Genomic DNA, 22,968 nt, shown 5'->3' with positions numbered 1-22,968 from the left:
ACCCTGGGGACCTATTGGAAAGTTTTTTCAGGAAGGAAAGGCAATCCAGAGGACTCCTATAGGATTATAGAGGGGGAATCATAAACACAGGATGGACTCCAGATTAGCATGCAAACTTTTGGATGCTAATTCAAATCATGGCTAACCTCAGTTTTTTTGTATTTTAAAGACTTGTGTAGATTCTACTCATTAAGAAAATTCTGCTTGCTCCATTTTTCCACTAATGTAATCAAAGCATCAGTCAAGGGTACTACTGTAACTGGCTCTGATGAAATGCACTGGAACATAGAGCATTAAATGTCTTCTAATAATGAAGCAGTCCATCTGCCCCTTGTGTGGGTGGAAGCCTGATTGTTTCTAAAATAATTTGAAGTCTAAAATAACAATTCCCTTTCTACAATAATTTCCCAAGAAATAATTCTAATCTATCAACATGTTATAACCAGCAGATGAATTAGATGTAGTTGTTCTCTCTCAGCAAAGTGACCCTGACACCATCATGGCTTATACAAAACTAAATTTCACCAGTAAACAAAAACAAACAATAACAACAAAATCTTCTGAAATATTTGTCTCATTGAGTTAATTCACTGAGCCCTAAATCCACAGTGATAGGGTTATCATCAATAATGGGACCTCTTCATCTTTTTGCTTCCAAATGACCATTTTTTCTCCCCAGCCAGTTTTTCGACGTTGACCATGTCGAACAGATGCATAGCAAATCTTAGCTTCCAAAAGAAGGGTGAATTCTTCTAACTGATCATCACTGGGGATTAAATTTATAATTTTTAGATTTAATAGCATTGAGCCTTTATAGCTTCAGCTAAATAACTAAGGGCCAGCACCAACTGAAGTCAATGGGGGGTTTTCCACCATGGGGAAAAATAAGATTCTACATAAAAATAGAGATTCTACATTTAGAATTTAGTTAATCGAGCAAGAATATAATCCACCTCATCACTATGCTGGCTCTGCAGGGCTAATGAGTAAAATATTTCATTTTAATCTAGTTAATACCGGAGCAGGTATGGTATTTAATGCACTCACAAAGAATATCTGTTGAATAAGGAGGTGCCATTTTTACATAATCACCTTCCAAACTGGTGCCACACACCTTTTAGTTTATTTTTAAGCATGTTGAGTTTTTACAAATTGAGATTTAAAAAAAAAATATTAAAATCACCATTTGTTAGTCCACTATGGTCATTCTTTCGATCACCTTATTCTAATTAATGTCACTTCATTTTTCCTTATAAAGACATTAAAGGATTCTTCTCTCACACCAGTTTTATATCGTCTCACTCCAATGATTTCAGTGCTGTTACTCGTGATGTACATTATTGTAAGTGAGGAGAATCATGCATACAGTTCTTAGACAACAAGTAAGGAAGCTAAGAGGTTGTAATGGTATTTCATTCCATTTTAAATTAAATGTTTGCTTTTAAACTATTCCTGCTCTGGATAAGTTGCCAGTGTTGTTCTCTTTCTAAATGTAACTGATGTATGGGTCATCCAGGACTGAGTTTAAATGCACACACAAATTAAAATAATTTTTCATTTTGGGAAATTTAAACTCATCCTCCCTAGTGGATGACAATGTGCTTAATTCTTCTCTCATGCTGATGGAAATCAGAAGTAACTTCGTTCACGTCAGTGGACTTGGAAGGGTGAATAAACCGTGTGAGAGGTCCTATAGTTCTGCTCGTGATTTTTTTTATTATTACTTCACAAGTACTCCTGAAGAATTGCATTAATCTTCTTAAAGTAGTAAAGTGAAATCCCTGCTGGCACAACCCTGACACCCTAAAATCGTCTTGGGAAAGTATTCTGTTTGATTATATTGATTTTGCCCCAAGTGAGCGATGTAGCTGATCCCATCCTTCACATTTATTTATTTTATTAATAACTGGACCCAAGTCAGTTTTAGATCTTGAAGCTTAGTACATATCGTCTGCCCAAAATGTTTCATTTCCTCTCTTACCACGTCAAAATTCCTTTCCAAAATCTTTGTTCCGTAACAACTAGAAAGTACTTAAAGTGGGCCATGTAGATTCAGACAAAGTATGAGATCCAAAAGGCATTGGACTTCAGAGAAATGAAAGGATCATGGCCTTTCCTCCTACTCAGTCTTTCCCATCTACTTTGGGATGACTAGTACGATTGGGGCGTTAGCCTTGCTCACTTTTTTTATTTAAGGGTAAGCAAGTATTGAAATCGTACTCAGCCTATTGGCTTGTGAGCAAGAAGGATCCAGCATGACCTCCCCAATCCTTTGCATCCACACAGGGACTAGGTAGTGTGAATAACTCTCGCTTTCCCTACTTTAAGCCATCATTTGGTATTTTAAGTTTTAAAATATTGTTTACTATCGGTAATCTATAAAAGATGCCTGAGCCATGAAGGCCAGTTACATGTACAAATATCCATAATTACTGTGTTTGCCAAAGGAGTTTGCTCTGCCCAATAAGATAGAATTGGATTATTAATTATACCTTTTAAGATTTTAGGGTCTGATCCAAAGCCCATTAAAGTCAAGGTCAGACTCCCATTGACTTCAGTGGGTTCTGGAGCAGGGAAATAGAGAATACATGCTGAATTTCTTTTAGAGGCATGGCTGTAGGTTTATGTACTAAACAGAAGATATTCCAGTGTTACCCCAGGGACCGTTTGCCAAGACAGATGATTATTAATGATCTGCTTAATAATTTTATGTGTATCGTTATTACAAAAATGTAATTCTTTTACCTCATGCTGTGTTAATGTTGTTTTCCTTATCAGGAGGGCACATGGAAGAAACCTTTGGCCAATTCGTAAACAAGACATCTCAGTGTTTACTTAAATTGCCTTTATGTGTTAGAAAAAGACCTGTTTTGTCCCAGTGGGACCAGCTTCAAAACAAAGTTCCAACAGAGAAGTTGAAAAAATATCCTTTACAGACTATTGTCTCAAGTAGAAGATTTTTTTCCTGTTCTGTTTGTAGATAGTTGGTATGTGATTAGCATATGCTTAATTTGCAGAGTACCGGTAGTCTGTAAATGCCAAAATGTAATGCAACTGCAGCTGGGAGGAAGTCTCGTCAGATCAAATTGTAGCACAAAGGAAATTGCTAGTGCATCATTGTTGCGTGCCTGATTATAAGCATATTTTGTCTTTTACAGTGTCCTGGTTTAAGTTGTTCAGGAGTCAATTTACATAGTGATGCTTTTTTTTCCCCCGCACTGTAAAGCACTATAGTTCCCAGAGGTTTTATAAGCTCTGTTTGCCATATTAAGAGGATAGAATGCACATTACTAGGACTGCATGAGATCACAAGTGTGTTGTTCAGATCAGGAGGTTCGGAACAAAATGCAGTGCTGCAATTCCCATTCAAATGGGTGCAGTTCCCATTGATATCAGTGCTTATGCCAAGGCAGAATTTTGATCTAGAAGTGAATCCACAGGATATTTATCTAGTATATTGAAACCCACTCCAGGATGACTGGATGGTACAGGGATTAATGGTGAGTTATAGACCCTGTCATCTCAAGGTTATCAGTTCAAATCCAGCACAGCTCAGTAGATTCAAACAGGCTGTTAGTGGCCTGTGTGAAATGAGTAGTTTTTGGTTCAGTTAGTAGTTGGCTGACAATCATCATCTTAACTGGCTTCTTTTCAGGGCTTTGGAGCTGTGCTCCGGCTCCGCTCCAGCTCCAGGCAAAAACCTGCAGCTCCACTGCTCCGCGCTACAGCTCCGAGCTCTGCTCCAAAGCTCTGCTTCTTTGTTAGCAATCTCACCACTGGGGTTGAGGACTGAATCAGCAGATTGACTGCTCTGCCCTCACCCCTTCAGTGGTTCCTGCTGTTCAGGGATGAGAGAGATTTTCAAGGACTCGTATAGATTTGTTTTTAAGGTCAGAAGGGACCATTGTGATCATCTAGACTGACCACGATCTTAAAACAAGCCATAGATTTTCGCTCAGTAATGCCTGCAATGAAGGAAATCATTCTTCTCTAATATGTAAGTGAACACTTTACAGCTCTGCTGCCCATGCTGTACATGTTCTGTGGAATAAAAAAATCAAACTTCAATCTTCAGGAGGGTTTTCTTGAGCATATTTCACTAGCATTGAGTTCACTGCAAACTAAAAAAAAGAAATTAGCAAATATATTAACAAGAAAGCGTGCCCGGATTATTTCAGTGGTTCTACAATCCCTCCCACCCTTAAAATTAAATCCAGATGAGACACTAACATTGAGTCTAATGTTCTTTATCCAAATATGAAATACAGTTGTTGATTTCATGATAGTTCCCATCTTCTTTCAGTGGGGCTGAAAGGAAAGTGTGCCCCATAGAGCTGAATTGGAAAAAATGTGACAGATCTGGTATCAAAGGAATTCTGTCATTTAAAAAGGTTTTGTGCTCTGATATTCACAAAATAATGAAATGCCAATGTCTACAGTTTTAAACTGCTTAAATTCTTTTAAAAATTATACATCGTAGGCAAAGAAGAGGAAAAACTCTTGTAAAAATATTTTTGTATTTTATTAAAATAGGGGGAGGAGGAGAACCAATAGAATGGAGGGGAGGTCAATGCACTATGAAAGCAATAGACCTTTTGAGAGCTCACAGCCTCTTATCCTGTATTGACTCTAGTGAACCAGCAAACATTAAAATTGTTGAAAGAATTGCCTTACCTTCGATCCCTCTCCTTTTCAGACGATCAAATGGTTTAATAATTTGTCACAGGTAACTTTTTACCTTTGGAGGCCCAGAGTTTTAAGAAATTCAGTTTGGAATCAAATATTTTTCTCCCGCATCAAAACACAGCTGCTGCATAAGTTTCAAGTTTTCAGTATCTGTCAAGGTGGTTCTTAAACATTTATGTAAGAGCTCTACACGCATGCCTTATGAACAAAATACTTTTTTTTACTGTAAAACACTCAGTATAAAATCAATTACCTGTTTTTAAAAATCCCAGTGCAGTAATTTTGCTAATTATGTCCATACAGTATACTAAAAATGAGTAAATGTTCTGGGGAAAAAATCTTGAAATGAGAAAACATTTCTGTCAAATGCTGGGAAACCTTACATTTGTATCTGGCATGCATTGTGTCTGCTTTTCTCCACAGAGTGTTGGCATTGTCACTAGATAAGAATTAGACATGTTATGTTGTCCCCAACCTGTCAACTCTCACCTTAATGAGTACTGTGGAAGTGGAAGCAAGGGCCATCTTGACATTTTGCTCTTAAACTTGATGTACTTTTCAAAATCTATTCTGTATACCCAGACGTGACATTTTGTGAGTCTATCTATTTTTATTGGCCATTTCCTATTCGCTAACTTCAGTATTGTAATAGTCAGCTATTAAATAGTAAGTGGGTGAAGAAGGCTTCCGTTTACATCTGTTTTGAACCTTCTGTTCCTGTGTAGGAGTCCACTGCAGCTGTCTAAATGCATGGCCTCAGACTCTGTGCTTGTCTTTTAGTTCCGCTGCATTAGAAATGCTGTGCTGATTTCTTTTCATGCTTCATTCAGTATAAGAGCTTTATGTATCCATATGGGAATGCTTAATATAACATGCAGAACAAGTGAATGGTAGTTTCAAAACAAGAGCTACGCTAATGTTGAAAACATGTCAGAATGCAAATGACTCTTTTATGACATGTATTTGATCCTTCTAATCTTCAAACACTGCTTGTACTATTCTTGTTCAATGTCACTCTATGCCAAGATGTTTTGAATTTTCCTGCCTAAAAACTTTGCTCTTCTAAAAAGTCTGTATATACATATAAGAAGATTGGTGCAACTCCCCATGTCTCATATTTCTCTAGATAGCCTTTGAAATACATCTGTTAGTGTATAAGGTGCCACAGGACTCTTCGTCACGTTTTACAGATCCAGACTAACATGGCTACCCCTCTGATATTTGAAATATGTGTTGCCCTCTGAACTTTCCCACCACTGTTCTTGAGAGCTATGCACTTTCATTCTGTCAAAAGGTGTGGTAGTGAGGGCAATTATAATTATGTTTAATTTAGCTAGTAGACAAAGTCCCAATTAAAGAGTATTGTAAGGATGCCCTTAAATCCTTTGAACTATGGAGAAACATTTAAGTTGAAGTGTTATTATTTTATAATGCAACAAACTGTGTAAATGGTGCAGCACTGAACAAGAGGTTGTTAGTCTGAGTTTATATTTTATTTTCGGCATTTATCATTTCTTATTTGGTAGCACTCTCAGTGTGCTAGATGCTGTCCACATGAACAGGTAAACACAGCTTCTACCTTGAAAAGCTCACAGTTTAGGGAAACAATCAGTTTGTATGTGTGGTTGTATGTCCACGTGTGTACAGGCGCGTAAATATATTCACACACCATGGTGTATGGTGCCTAACTGAAACAAACTAAAGTCATTCAAGATGAAATTCACTCTGGCACAGGGGTTCCACACAAGTCTCTTTGCACCATATAATTCCCAAATTTGCTGTCCTGGGAGAGGCTTAGAGCAGTGGTTGTCAATGGGGGGGTACATGGGATTGTCAACTGGGGGGCAGTGGTTGTCAACTGCGGGGTATGCAGAGGTCTTCCAGGGGTACATCAACTCATCTAGATAAATGCCTAGTTTTACAAGACTACCTAAAAAGCACTAATGAAGTCAGCACAAATTAAGCCATTGTCTGTATGAAATTTTGTTTATCCTTGTTTATGTAGTATACGCTGAAATGAATGTGCAATAGTTATATTCCAATTGATTTTTTTTATAATTATATGGTAGAAATGAGAAAGTAAGCAGTTTTCAGTGTGCTGTGACACGTTTGTGTCTTTGTCTGATTTTGTAAGTTTTTAAATGAGGTGAAACTTGGGGGTACACAAGACAAATCAGACTCCTGAAAGGGAGACAGTCATCTAGAAAGGTTGAGAGCCACTGGCTAAGAGCAGAGAAGTGAAGGAGTGCCTTTCTCCCTAAAGGTTAGAGCTTTCCTCCCTTAAAAAACAAGCTGCATGCCCTCCAACAATATCTTTATATTCCCAGTTCAGCACTGGCTTTTGAAGTGCTCTGCTGGGTGAATTTTAAAGATGTATTTGGATTCTGTCTGTCAGTGCTATGTGGCCTGCAGGTCAATAGTTAAAATATCAACAAAGCTTTCCAGGGCTGTTGTTCCCTACTTTTTGTCTCTGCGACAGAGCCTGCATGAGAGAGGAATGGGACGGAGTAGCAGACGGCAAGGCAGCTCCCATGATCTTTGAGCTACCCCACGCCATTGCAGGAAAGCTGTTCAGCTGGGGTTGATGCGAGGGAATGAGAAACCTGGCTAGCAGATGGTTCCCTTTAAACTCCTGGCCCACCCACGTATTGTATGTTCCTGTGGTGGGCCAGGCAAAGAAGCCACCTAAGCAACACCTTCAGCCTTCCTTTACCGCTGCTGCAAAAGCCCTGGTTATTCAATGATTTTGGATGCCCCCAGAGATAGTTAGTTAGATAATGAGGGTTTACCTGTAATTATTTGATTACATCAGCCCTTAAATTCTCAGAGGTCATGCATTATAAATAGTACACAGGTTATAGTGGACAACACAAGTCTGGAAGGATGTGGTCTAAGGGATGGATGTGGGCAGAACTTAATTTGTGCCTAATAATGCTTCATGCTTAATTGTAATTCATGGTTACTTTGTGAAAATATTATAGATTAATTTGATTTGTTCTGTAATGTGCAGTTACTACTTCATTGGCAGCAAACTCCAGTATCTAGGGCCTGGTTCTATTCCCAGCTGTGCCACAGGTCAACTACATAGGCACTGTAACAACCACTATATTTAATGGTGCTACTTGTGGAATATAGTGGTATCCAACATGAAGAAGGGCACCAGAATCTAGTCCCAAGAGATTATTGTTGTGCAAATGGATCTCTCTTCATAGTCCAGGCCAATAGAACTGGTGTACTGTACTAACTGAACTTAACTAAAGTTGATTCTTTTGAAGGAAGTATAGTTGGGTCCGTGATTAGTAATGTGACACTGACTTGACAAACTCATAGTTTTGTGCTAAATCCTGGGCCTGCCATGCTTGATTGCACTTCGTGATTCTCCCCAGTATAGTAAAAATTAGGCCTTGCATGTCAATTTTTAAACTGGTTGTACTACATTTATTTAGGTATTCTGGGCAGATGGTAGCAGTGGGTATCATCTGGCAACATAGCTTAAGGTAGGTGGTGACTTCATGACCTGGTGTCAGAAGTGTAGCTTCCTCAGTAGCAACAGTATCACTTTGTACAGTCTTATGTTGTGAAAGCTTCACACACTTAAATCAGCCATTGCAGCATGAATGTTGAAGACCGTTGAAAAAAGTGAAAGTATTTTAATATTGATAGATGACAATGTGGCCAATTTCTTCTGCTGGGATTTGAATTGTGGACCTTTGAACTCCAAACTTGCAATTCGACCACACGAGCTGAATAAGATCTTTTGGAAGCTTATAGAATAAAGAGAGTTCATATCCTTCTTACAATTCTAGAGCAACTTATCTGAGATTTATAACAAGAGTTTAGTATTCCATCTAGATTCCAAATAGAATAAAGAAGAATATATTTGTAATGTAAACAATGTTGAGTTATTTCACATCTAGTATGTGCTAGTTGGGCACCATCAATACTATTTGCCACCGACTAAAAGTCTAGTAATGGACCAGTTTCATACCTGGTGTAACTCCATGGGGTTTTGTCCAGCATAAATTTGACCCTTCAATTCAAGGCCCAATCGTGCCAACACTGTATGCTAAACTTTAAGCACATGAGTTGACCTGTTGATCCAAATCTTCAGAATGCAAATTGGTACGGCTCCATCAAAATCAGTGGAGCTACACCAATTTTATATTAACTGAAATTTTAGCCTGTTGGCTTCATTGATTCTATTAAGATGCTTCAAGTTACGTACGTGTATAAGTCTTTGCAGGATCTAGGCCCTAGTCATTACTCATGAACACAGAAAATTGTTTCATGCACTTTCAATTCAGCTGGCAGAGCAGCTGTGGAAGAATGAATTCATTATAGCGGTGTGTCATAGCTGGAATATGAATATTTGTAAAACAAAGTGAATTATTAATGTAAGTTAAATGTTAAAAGCTGCATGGATTAAAGAGATAACCAAATGGAGGGGGATTGTGATTGGTAAATGCTGTAAAGCCAACTATTGTCGAAACAATGACTATATCTTATTGTATCACTGAGATTTACTTTATAGAATGTGTAAAAACAGTATAAATAATGGTCATCTTGTTGTGATGGGAAATCTCTGAAATTAAAGTTCTAGTTCGGAGGCTGGCATTCCATCCTCAACCTTAGATTTTCTGGCATTGAGGTTTTGTGTTTTAGCCTTATCCAGCCATCATTTTTTAAAATTGCCTTGATTTTTTTTTCTCCATAGTTTTCTGTGTAGCTCCAATGTAATTTAAAGCTGCCCCCCCTTCCTCCCAACGGAATCCATAAGGGAGGGGCAGCACTATTTACACTGCTACCATATCCCAAGTGCCTATTCCATCCCCCTATGCCACGGGAGTGAACCAAGCTCATAGAGTCTAGCCCTAATGGTTTTTATTACCTTGCTATTTTTTCCTTTTGCGTTGGCATCTGGTATATGTGACGGAAGCCAATGTGGCTAAGAAGTTACAATAGGTATGTGTGATTTCCAGTACTCAAATGAGCCAGAAAGATTGATTGCCAGACTATCAGATTTTTTTCTTCACCCCTCCGATCCATTTTATGAACATTAGTACCTAGAATATAAAAAAGATTGGTAGTTATCTAACTTATTACCAGAAAGCAGTGATCATGACTACAAAAATAAGATTTAATTGGATCTTTTGACACATTTTGTAAGTGCTATCACAATCTATGGAATTTTTATTAGGCGTTTCTGATGATAGAGACTGATCCTACAGGTGCTTAGACACATGAGGAACTTTAATGGCATAAATAGTCCCAGCAAAATCCATGGGACTCGCACGCCCAAGTGTTTGGGCCTTTATTTAAATTCAGTGCATTGCCCATTAATTTAAACATTGTGTTCTAAAAGTACTAGACTTGTTGGCTGTTGTGAGAGAACATCAATGTGTTCCAGCCACAGCACCCCACATGACACATTTGGCTGCTGCACTGTGCTGGGAATAGAATATTTGCCACCCCTAACTAGAATGCTCTTCTGTATGTCTCACTAATGCGGAGACTGCTTGCTAAGCTATTCTGCATAAGCTTAATTATTTGCTAGGATAAAAGTGATTTTTTGGAATTTTTTTAAATGGCTGCCTGCTATGTAAAGGAAAGCCTTGGATGGCCACAATGCCTGATATATACTTTCATTACAATCATATACGGATTTATAGTTGCCTCCATACAAAATATTCACGTCCGTGTCCTAAGGAAAATAAAATAAAATTGCATCTTGCAAAATGTATTCAGATGAGTAGCACCATTGTACCCATTTCTGATGTCATTTACACCCATATACATCTAGAATTGACTTACACTGGTAAAACAGAGATCAGGATCTAACCCATTGACTCAAGTGTGACTATTCATGAAAGTCAAGGTTGCAGGATTAGGTATCCTGTCCTAACTACTCAGCAGCATGTTGGTGTGAAGAAATATAGCGGGGGATAAGTAAGCAGTGCCATGATAGCCTGTTTGGAGATTGAAGTGTATGCACTTAAACAGGGAAGCTTTCACAGAAAGTGGCTTCCTTGTGGGTGCAATTAGTAAATCGATTTTATGCCTATTTTTTTTTGTACCTGTAGTTCACTGGCAGGTGTAACTACAGTATTTGGTCACAAAGTCATCACAAAAGCCTTACAGAACCTATTTTCAGCTAGGGTAAGGGTCATTAGGGGAGAGTTAGGTTCTGTGGAAACAAAGACAAAGAAACTTAGCCTCTATAGAGACTAATGATGCAATCATCTTTTCGGTTTGTTTTTTTTTATGAACAGTTGAAGTGCGTGCAATCATATGGACCAATAGCAACTGTGGTGATCAAAAATGGAACCCAGTTCCTTATCATGCCTCATTTATATCTGAAGCCCTCTTCTGGACAGTACATTTGGAAATGGGCTTTTAAGCAGGGGTCAGGTTGTATCGATGAGAAGGAAGATGAAGGGCTTGAGGAAAGCAGGAAGTGTGGATCTCAATAGTTTTATCGATTTGTGTTTTATTATTTATTTTATTTCTGTGGTACGTACAGAAAAGTGCCTGCAGTCTAAAGAGAAAAGAAAACAGATGGGAGGAGCAACAATTATACAGTTAAGTTAGCAAATATGAATAAATAGGACATGTAAAATATAATCTATTTACTCCTCAAGTGCACCAAGTCAGTAAGTTTCTCATAGGTGAATCTTCAGCAGTTATTTGTGTGTGTAGAGGGTGGGAACTTTATGGATAAGTTCAGGAAGCTTCTTCATCTTTTTCAAGGGACAGCATGGAAGACAGCATGGAAGACAGCACAGAAATGATTGTATGAGAAGCTGATGAATGGATGAATGGGCATTTGAAGCTCACATCATTGGAGTAGGAGTGAATATGGGGTGGGGGACCTAGAATGAGACAAGAGTTGACAAGTAGGGAGAGTCACGCTGGGTTTTGAAGGCAGTAATAAGTGCCATACAATGTTGTTTTTTCTTAAAGTAATTACAATAAACAATAATTGTACAAGACAGAATGAAGAAAGAGGTCACCTGCTGGCAAAACCCAGCTGTACAAGTGCAGGTACTAATAGCAGTGGTACCAATAATAAGTAGCTGAGGTCCTGGGTGGGTTCATACAGCCCACACTGAAGCCCATGCTGCCAGAGCTTCACTGCTGTTAGCTCCCATGCTCGCTTGGGTATGCCTATGCATGCTGCAATCAGACTCCCCAATTACAGTGTGGGCAGCAGTTAGGAGCCTAGCTCCAAGTTAGCGTTATTTGTGCTTCTGAAAATCTCTTCCCAAAGAAATTCTGTTTCTGTTTCTCCCCCTAGCTGCTTTTCATGTATTTTTTTTCATGAATAAAATCACTTTATACCACCATTCAGTAAGTGACCATCATACTGGATCTTTCCAATTTGTCATAACATTTATACAGGCAACTGTCATAAAGACTTGTATCAATATGTAAACATATACACCTGAAACAATATGTCAGATGTCTTATTTTTAGAATTGCAAGCAATGAGTATAATGGAGAAAAAAGGTCTTAGGAGGTTGAGACCATCCCAAAATTAAATTTAAAAAAATCATTATACATGTGAAAAGTACCAATGTTATTTTGAAAAAATAATCTGAATTTACTCTAGTTGGAGTCCATGTCACCTAATGTTTGAAAATGACATCTGATCTAACAAAACCTCAGATATTATTTTATAGCCCCAAATGTCTAAAATGAACAAATAAAATTTTATTTCATCATTTAAATGTCCAACCAAAACTTCTATACTAATGATGGAGGCATAGTGGTAGATGGATAGAAGCTCACCTAAATTAAAGGTAAATCTATAATAGTATTATAATAGGTATGGAGCAATTAATGTTGAACCAGAATTCCAAAATGTAGCAACCCATTTAATGAATCTTGGCAGTACCCATATTGTTCCATTGTTAAAACCACCTTCACCCATTTCCAGTTATGGGACAGACCATTTAAGCCAGGAATGACATTCATCTAAATGCAGGCGCTCAAAGAATCATCAGTAGTGATTACCTGATCCTTGGACACTACTTAAGTCCAGGATAAAAGACCCTTCTTTCCCCTCCTTATTATTGTGACAATAGAACATTTTGTCTAGATCCACAGCTTGTATAAATCAATGTAGCTCCATTGAGTTCAGGTGAGGATTTGGTGCTTCTGTTTTTTTAACGAAGTGGTGACTATATGTATTATGAGTTTTTGATGATTAGGGTTGCCAGGTCAAAAGCTAATAACATCCACAGCTTTCATGCCTTTCAAATGCATGCGTGACACAAAAGGCCATGGATAATTTCTCCTGAAACAAGACCATAAAGAGAACTTAGAATCATCTTTAATGTATTTGAGAGTACATTAGTCCTGCATCAAAGGGAATGGTAAAAGGTAGTATTAATATGGTTGGATTTTAATTATCTTGAAGGACATAATTATTCTTCAGTTAACCACACACAAATGCTGATATTTTAATTCCATTTAAAAAGGACACTCCACTGTAAGCATAGAGTGGTCAGTTATAGAGATGTTAAAAATGCATTGTATCCTCCTTTAGCATCAGTTGGAGTAGTCAGAGTGAAGAATCTGAATTATGTTTTCAGTAATATAAGAACCACTGTTCTGGAATTAAATGAGTTCAGAGTTCATTAGGAGTTCTCCTTACACACAGCGTTCCTTGTCTTGATGAGACATAAAATGCAATAATCACTTTCTCTCCCTTTTCAGCTGACATAGGGTCTACTTTGCCATTAATATTAATGAGTTGTGTATGCTACAATGGGAGACTCAAACCCTATCGAGTTCCGTGATAAAATAAATCACCCCTGCATCAGCATTTTAGAGGTTTCAGTCTCTCTTTTTTCATAATTTAAGATACCTGCTTAGTGTGCCAATAGTTGATATTTATGGCATTAAAAAGAAGCAGAAATGATGGTTACAACTTGGTCCAGACCAGTGAGCTGCGCTTTCTATTTGAAGGCTAGTTTATAAACATAATAAAAGGATTTTTTTTTAATAGATGCACAAGTGTTGAGTGGAATGAGTGGAAAAAATAAGGGGAACTTGTGAGTATTCATCAAGGATACTAAGAGGCAAAAGTGGAACAACGGAATGAAAAAGTAGATATAAAGCCACTTATATATAAAAATGCAGTAGTCATAAGAAGTAATTCTGGAAAGTCAAGAAGCTTTATTTTATGCTGCTCTGTCTTCCCTGTCTCGCTACCATTTAGTGAATTCTGGTTAATTAGCTTTTAGCACCTGCACAAAATATAAAATCAAAACCAATTGTTTTCTCAATGGAAAAACCCTATAGAATCTAATAGTGAATAAATGGCCATAGAAATGACTGTAGGCAAAGTATAGATGCATAAACATAAACTTTCTATAAATATTTATTTGAACCTAACTGTCCCTGCTATACATTTCCAGAGCTTGTTTAACTTTTTTATTGAAAGGATATTCTTGTCTATTACATTCTGTAGGATTTTTCCATAAGGATTTGTTTTCTTACTGCCTGAGTTGACTTCAGTGGGAGTTTTTCCTGTGTAAGGGCCACAGGTTTGAGCCCTTATCTTATTAACTTAACTAGTAGGCAGACACAGGAACAGTATCAATCAGTGGAGTCTATTATTCCTGAGAATAAGGAAACAGTTGGCATTATTTACTATATTGGAATGAAAAGCACTGCTGAAGCAAAGGAAAGCCAAGTCTAAAACCTCTGCCACTGCTTTGATGGTTTGAGAAGGCTTTTCTATTGTCTAGACTCAGGCACTATGGTTATGGGTGCCACATAAGTACCTAGATAGCCAAACAAAAAAATGGCCACCGTTTCTTTAAGATCTCAAGGTTACAATGTCTTTCTTTTGGAATTTAATGGTTCAGACAGCCACATGAGCAATAGTACTTAAACAAACCTTTCATCCAAGGACTACAGATTATTTATAAACATTAATACACCTGAGATGTAGGTAAGTACTGATAGTCACAGAGGCCTATCTACACTGTGATACTATGACCTAGGTTTCAACCACATCATTGGCTTCAGGAGTAGATCTCCCGTGGCAGAAAGTATATTGAAAGAGGTAGGCATTTGTTGCTCTGAGGTGGCCATTGCCAAAGTGGATGCTGTAGCCCAGGAGTCGGCAACCTATGGCATGCGTGCCAAAGATGGCACGCGAGCCAATTTTTAATGGCACGCTGGAGCCTGCCGGGACTCCAGCATGCCACTAAAAATCCTGCCCAGCCCGGCGTGCTCTCCTCTGCCCTCCACTTCCCCCGCGGGGGCAGGGAGCAGAAGCATAGCCGTGCGCATGGGGTGGGCAAATGGCCCCACTCTCCCGGCACGGCAAGCCGCGGGGTCCGCGCTCCCGGGCCGGAGCGCGGGGCCGAGTGCAGCAAGCTGCCTGCCCCTCCCCCGCCTTCTCCCCTCCCCTGGAGCCATGCTGCCGCGCGCAGCGCTCTGGGGGTCGGGGCTGCGCACTCCCGAGGGCAGCGTTTGGCTCCGCAGGGAGGCAGACACGCTCCCCACTCAACCGGAGGGGCGGGGCTGTGTGCTCCCGCAGAGCAGCGTATCTAGCTCTGTGTTGAGCCTCATGGTAAGGGGCCCAGGGCGGGGGGGGTTGGATAGGGGGTGGGGGCAGTTAGGGGACAGGGAGCAGGGAGGGTTGGATGGTGGGGTGGTATCCCGAGGGGGGTGGTTAGGGGTGGGGGTGGATGGGGCATGGGAGTCCCGGGTTTGTGAGGGGCAGGGGTGGATAGGGGTCAGGGCAGTCAGGGGACCGGGAGCAAGGAGGGTCCTGGGGGGGAAGTTAGGGTGGGGGGTCTCTGAAGGGGGTGGTCAGGGGACAAGGAGCTGGGGGGGTTGGCTGGGTCGGGAGTTCTGGGGGTCCTGTCAGGGGGCAGGGAGTGGTTGGATAGGCATGGGAGTCCCGGGGGTCTGGCTGGGGACGGGGGTGTGGATAAGGGTCAGGGCAGTCAGGGGATAGGTAGGAGGTAGAGTCCAGTCTGGGGACAAGGAACAGGGAGGCTTAGATAAGGGGTGGGGTCCTGGGGGGCAGTTGGGGGCAGGAGGGGGTAGTCAGGGGACAAGGAGCAGCGGGGTTGAGAGTTTTTAGGGGGGCAGTCACCCAGCACTCTCCCCTGAGCCCTGACCCCTGACCCCCCACACCACACCACACCACACCACACCCTCTGCCTTGAGCCCTGTACCTCCCTCATACATACCCAGCCCTCTGCTTGACTCCTTCATCCCCCCACCCACCCGCAACCCTAGCCCTGACTCTGGCACCTCCACCCATACCCAGTGCCCCCTCTGCCCTAACACCTACACCCCCCCACATACCCAGCCCTGACTCCAGCCCTCTGCCCCCAGCCCTCTGGGTTCTGGCCGCCAGCCCCGCACAGCCCGCTGCTGGTCTGGGGTTCTGGCTGACGGACCCTTGCCAGCTGGGGTCCCGGCCACAGGCCCCGCTCAGCCCGCTGCCGGCCTAGGTGAATAGAATCCCAGACCAGCAGCGGGCTGAGTGGGCCAGCAGCGTAAGATCAACATTTTAATTTCATTTTAAATGAAGCTTCTTAAACATTTTGAAAACCCTGTTTATTTTACAATACAACACTAGTTTAGTTATATAATATAGAGACTTATAGAGAGAGACCTTCTAAAAAACGTTAAAATGTATTACCGGCACGCAAAACCTTAAATTAGAGTGAATAAATGAAGACTCGGCACACCGCTTCTGAAAGGTTGCCGACCCCTGCTGTAGCCAATAAGGTTTGCAGGAATGGGCCAGGTCATGCTAGAAATCACAGCTACTATTTATCTTGGAAGACTATCCAGGGGAGGGAGGGCAATGGTATTACTACCTGCCTCCATCAGAAATGAATTCTCCCCACCAGGAGAGGAGATTATTTGAGCCTCTTATTTTAGACTTGATAGAACCTAAATGTAAATCTGGGATTCCAGACTACACTGAGAAGACAAACCATGTTAAACTATGCTAGCCTGAAGTGTGTTCAAGATCATTTGATTCCATTAACAGTGTGTTTCCCACTGTTACTGGGAATTGTGTGTATTGAATGTGGCCATGTAGCAAGCTGACCAGCAAAGTGACCACCTACGTTTCAAAGAAACAAAAGGCAATTTGATGAAAAATAGAAGCTAAGCTTATTTGTAAGGGGCATGTTTCACTAGTACTGTGCATCATTTTGCAGCACAAGGTCATGCCTTTACATAACAGTGTTTGATTCTTTGTATGACTGCTGTTAAGATATGGGATTATATTGATTTTAGACAGATATGAAACACAATGTACCATATGATGGACATCCCTCATAATAGTATCTTTCTATCTGCAATTAAATGTTTTCAGTTCGAGAAAGAGAACTTTCCCTCTACACAATTTATTTACAGAAATACACAAGACATTTGTCTTTTCAGAAGTCTCTAGGTTTGCCTGTGGGTCACTCCTTTTAACATAATAGTTGTCAAGAAACTCTTAAAAAGAATACATATTTTTAACTGTAACATGCCATTGCTGGTTACTAAATGCATATCTCTTAGAATTGGTAAAAGTTGATTCTTCCCTGTATGCTGTACTGAAAACATATCTTTAAGTGAATGATTTTCTAGTTTCCTTGCTATACTTAGTGGTTTTGTCCTTTTTTGGGAGTATAGTAGCTATGGTGTGAGAATGATAGTCACAAATCAGTAGGGTGCTACCTGCATTTAGATAGGGTCACATTATGTGGATATCATACTTTGTAGCGATTATATTGAGGATTTCCATTAGCCGAAGCTATTGCATTCACCAAGGTTCTGAATTAAACAGAATGATTGCTTGCAGGTGTAATTGTAAAATTCTCTTGTTGAATTTATGATGTATAATTCCAGTGTTCTGTATTTAGAATGAGCTTGAAACTATTCTCCTGACCGATGCAGTAATTAAGGTATTCAACTGTGGTTTTCAACTATACCTCTACCCCGATATGACATGACCCGATATAACATGAATTCGGATATAACGCGGTAAAGCAGCGCTCCGGATGTGGGGGGCGGGGCTGCGCACTTCGGCGGATCGAAGCAAGTTCAATATAACGTGGTTTCACCTATAACGCAGTAAGATTTTTTGGCTCACGAGAACAGTGTTATATCGGGGTAGAGGTGTATATGGTCTGGTTTCTAAATTCACAACTAAAATTTCGTGGTACATCATGGATTATTTATGTTTGTCAAACACGTGCACATGGTGCAATACAAACAACATTTTCAGATTTTTTGTTTTTAAGTGCACTAATCAGAGTTATAGCATTCTTTGCACAGATCACAGGCTTAATGTTGAATTACTAATGTCCTGTAACATAACAGAAATAGATGGGAGCTTTTTAAAATACAAATGTTTTAACACTACTTCATTGTTCAATGTGCTTAAAGTTAATGTGTGCCTCTTGCCTACATGTTCTATAGATATCAACACACACCTTTCATCTTTGTTCTTGATTTTGTCTGTTTTATGCATGAGAAAGTTCTTGTTTTCTACTAGGTGCATGGCTGCATTTTTTAACTTGAGTCCTGTGTTTGTACTGATTGCTTTTTTTGCATGCAAATTACAGAATGTCATGGAAATTGGATAGCTCTGAAAAAGGGAAAGATAATACTGAGTTCCAACTGTCTTGTGTTTGTGCATAACTATGTGGAATACATGATATATGGAAATATTTTCATTACAGCCTTTGACTTTTCTTCTGCTGTATTTTTTATTACTTGCTAAGAGAGAAGGGCAATTTTTTTCTGTTGCAAAAAAAGATGAATCTCCTTACATGTTAATGGTCGTTGTGTTGGCATGGAATACGGAAGAGAATTATTAAACCTTAATTCCATTATTCTTAGTTTTGATTGTAAGATGTTAGTTGCCCTGCCTATGCTGAGACTTGAATAGCCTGTGTTTTAAATGTTACTTTTGTATAGATTGTGTGACATCCTAGTCCCACTGAAGTCAATGGAAAATGTAGCTCCCATTGACTTAAGTAGGGCCAAGATTTCACTCGTTGTTTCTAAAGCCCACTTTGGGACTTTCATATATTTTAATACATATATCAGCAGGTGGTCAAAGAAAGGTTACAGGGAATTTTCAGTCCACAGCTGTATTTAAATTGGAATATAATAAATGAGTCAAAAAAAAAAGCCAAACCCAGGCTTGTTGTTTTTAAGCAGGAGCTAAAATGGTTTTACTCAGACCTTTGATTTTACTTTTCACAGAAAATTTTCTCTTCACCAATTGTCAAGGTATTTATCAGCAACATTATTTCATCAATATGAGAGCTAATTTGGTTTTAGGTTGTTTTGGTCACCACCTGTTCAAATTTAAAAATGAAAGCGATAAATATAGCTTCTGGTTATTGGTTTGTGGTGGGTATGCTTTTAGTAAACATTTCCTTTAATTCTTGAATTTTTTTTTAATGTAAAGTATCAGGCACTACTTGCCTCTCATGTTAGATGTTTCTAATAGCCATACCCTAGAGGAGAGATTTTGCTATAAAGTTTAAAAAACAGAACAAAAATGTGTGTGCTGAGCTCCCCCCCACCCCAAATGTTTTTCTTGAAACATCCTTGGGAATTTAATATTGACTATTTTTTTTCCTCAGTCTTGTATATTCTTGAATTGTCTTTTTTTTTCCCTCCATTTTCTCCATTCTCAATCCTAGGTCCCCTTACAAAGAAACAGACAGATGATTTAGGTGATAATGACGGTGCTGAAGACGAAGGTATTTTTTTTTTGCCGCCAAACTGATTTGCATGACAAGGATCCCTGAAAATCTTTTTCTCCCCTCTTTTTTTAACTTCTTGTCTTTTGAAGATTTTTTTTATTCCCATTTTTGATGTGTTTTGTCTTCTTGCTTGTTGTTTATATATATATATATTTTTAATTCTTTTAAAAGAAAGAATGTTGTTAAGTTTTACATTTTTATGCAAACAAGTAACAATATTTAAAGACGAGGGTTTTTTGTTTTCTTGAAATGGACTTTTGATATGTTTCATCCCACCTTTTGACTGAATTTTGTCCATACTATTTGAACTAACACTTTTTTTTGTCTCTCTGTACACCTTTTTGCATGTTTTCTAACCCTCTGTATTTATATATTTCACCAAATACAAAGATATTTCTTTCACCAACTGATCCCAGTTTGATAAGCATAGAAAATACTGTGTTTATAAAGAGAAAATGTTAGAAAGCTCTTACAAAGTGTCTCTCAAGCAACTGAATTTTCAGTACAAAAGCACAAAAAACCCTTCCCTTCTGCATTATAATGTCAAGAAATGTAAACTCAGATACCTAATCTCACTCAGACAAGAGGCCTGGCACTTAAAATGTAGCCAGATTTTCAGCTGCTGTATATTGGCCTCATTCCATTGAATTCAGTGGAGTTGAGCAGATCTTCACCAATTTGAAGCGGTCCATTATGTTTTTACTATTACAAAGATCTACAGTTGTCTGGGCTGATGTTATTGAACACATTAACAAACGCTATTACAAATAGGTAGTATGAAAATGTTGAACACATTACTTTTGTTTAGGAATGATCAACATTAATCATATAAGTCTAAGACTTTTTTTTCATATTAGAAACTAACAACATGCAAACACTGGTAACTAGGACTATTTCTCTCAAGCAGTGTAGCCCATTTCTGTTAAGTTTTATAGTTCTAGATCTCACCTATTTTGTTTATTTTCAAAGAGAAAATTGAGGTGCTCTTTAGAAACTGCCAATGTTGTTACCTCATCCCTCTCTCATCTGCTTGTTGGTCAAGTACCATTGCATGAATGATAGAATAACTGTAACTACAGAGCTCTACCACTTTCCTTTTCAATAACGCTAAAGAAAAAGGAGGACAGTCTATTAATGGATGCTCATATTTTTCTTCAAATAGCTTCTGTTTAGAGATGAGAAAAATAAGTATTGTATCACCTGACTTGCTTAGATTCACCTGATCTGATTTTATTCACTTGTGTTAATCCTGTAACAATACATTTTGATATTAAAACTATTAGCAGGGGCAAAGATAGCAACTAAATCCCAATAGTTCTGGCCACAAGCACATTTACCTGTATTGCAAGATTTTGCCACTGGTACTCGATTGGCAGCACCTATCCCAACACCTTTCTATACATTTAAAGATAAAGTTGTTGCCCATCCCCATTCAGGTCTGTGTGCCATTGGCATGTTCATGCCCAACTCCCATTCAGGACTGAGAGTTTTTTGACCCCAAGATGGTCCAATATGTGAGTGGTGTATCCTTTTCCAATAGTTGCTTGAATTTTAGAATTTACAGTTAAATCTCTAGTGAGATACATTTAAAAGCAGAAAATTTAGACAAGAGGTTAAATTCAGCTCAGAGTGGTAGTGACAGAGCAGTGACTATCAAATGGAAGTTCAGTAGCTTATGTTAAATGAATTTCATGGTCTCATCCATTTTTGGTGGACATGTTGTTGTCCATATAACCACCAGTATTGGCAGTCTGAGGAGAGGAGCCAAAGGTTGTAAGGGTGTAAAGTTGAACTGAAAGGGGATAATTAATTACAACTATAACTAATTATTTTAGTTTATGGGACTGGGATTTCAGTCCCTCTGGCATCAGGGATGAAAACTGTACTCCCCTGTTCTGTGCTAGTGGGAGCAGATGGATCTGGAGGATTCATCCTGAGGCAAGGATAGACACTGTTTACTCCTCCACCTTCCTCAAAGATTTCAAAAGGGACAGGTCAACTATATATTCCATTGGCGAGCCACAGTCACTATGGAGAATACTCAGGAGAAGTGCTGAATTGGTGCATTTCCTGCATGCTTTGGTACTGGGCTTCCACAGCCAGATAACTGTAAGGTAGCAGACAACTTGCACTGCTGTGACCTCATCTCCTTAGGCTGGACTTTCCAGTTCCAGGGCCCTATGGTCTAGGTTGCACAGGCAGGACTGAAATACCCCCCCACCCCCACCCCCGTAAACCTCAAATTAAATTTACTTGGGGCAGGGTGGGTAAGCAAATAAAACAAAAGAACTGCCTCCTCTTCCCCCTGCCCTCCAAAAAAGCTACCCAAGATGTCAATATATCAAACCATGTGCCAACCTTACCCCTAGATTTCCCCTGACAAATTCTGCAATACAGTTACTTGTGGTCAGTGCAAACATCTGCAGAGGACTGAACATTTAGGGGTAGCAAAAACAAATATAAAAATAAATAAGTTACACAAAAATACCCTATTCAGATTGGGCTGGCCATGGCAAAGAGGGCTGTGCTGCATAATTGTACGGTCCCTCTCACGTAAGTGTAGTATAGTATAGTGTGTTGCAAAGAGCACAGGATCTTCCTATGTTTCTTTAGAGGCTCAATTAGCCCTTACCAAGAGCCTGGATCATAGCCACCTGGATTAAGGGACCACACAGTACTCCCTATGGAGTCAGTCTCTCAATTTAATTAGCAGCAGATTTCAACATAAAACAGTATTAAATAATCTCCAGTCCCATGTACTATGTGTTACTACTACAGCATCAGCATTCCCAATCGTTGCCAGCCCAGGGACAAAGGAGACTGGGATCAGTAATCAAACTTGGGTCTTCTGTATGTGCTACAACCATTAGGCTAGCCTTAATGAGATCATTTTTCATTTTTGGTTTCAGGAGACCCAAAGGCACTAGTGCACATTACAGGCTAATGAGCTGCAAATTTGCAGTTTAAAAAATGAAGGTGTTTTCAAGTCCTATGAGTGTAAAATGTGTTCAAAGTCAGAAGTTATGTAAACTTCTTTGCTTTCCCATTTTGTTTGCATTCTTGCAACTGTATAACTTTATATGTCTTAACAGGCCAGCATCTGTCTCACAAGAGCTGTACTAAAAGTTTTGCCTTGTCTACACTTGGATGTTTTCTTGCCTATTTTTGAACAACAAGGTAGCTGCACTTGTGTTACCACTGAGCTGTGGTAAAAACACCTGTGATGTATATAGCATTAGTGAATCTGCACCTTTGCTGACAAATGGGTAAGAAATATCTAGTGTAGATATAACGTTAAACTAAGAGTCTCTCAGGCAGTGAATAAACTAGCTTCCCAGATCTGGAAACCTTGTTTGGGTTAAAAATGTAAAGGATTTGAATATTTTCATCCTAGTCACCTACTATTTTTTCATAAATTAATTTAGTTTAATCTGGATTTATATTAAAAAGTACCTCTCCATTAGGCATTTTTGGTACATATATATTTAAATAATTCTTAGTAAAATCCTCAGCTGGAATTGTGGCC

At 39.3% G+C, this 22,968-nt stretch overlaps 1 protein-coding gene across 1 annotated transcript in view; it reads left to right on the top strand.

The window, feature by feature from the left end:
* Nucleotides 1–22,968, top strand: part of NLGN1 (neuroligin 1) — a 457,546-nt gene that overhangs the window by 138,056 nt on the left and 296,522 nt on the right. Inside the window, exon 6 of the mRNA XM_039489407.1 lies at nucleotides 19,380–19,439. Coding sequence (XP_039345341.1) covers nucleotides 19,380–19,439 — 60 coding nt within the window. The remainder of the gene's footprint in view (nucleotides 1–19,379; nucleotides 19,440–22,968) is intronic.

The sequence above is a fragment of the Mauremys reevesii genome, linkage group 9, assembly GCF_016161935.1.
Source record: "Mauremys reevesii isolate NIE-2019 linkage group 9, ASM1616193v1, whole genome shotgun sequence".
Taxonomy (NCBI): domain Eukaryota; kingdom Metazoa; phylum Chordata; order Testudines; family Geoemydidae; genus Mauremys; species Mauremys reevesii.
This window is presented reverse-complemented; position numbering and strand designations above follow the sequence as displayed.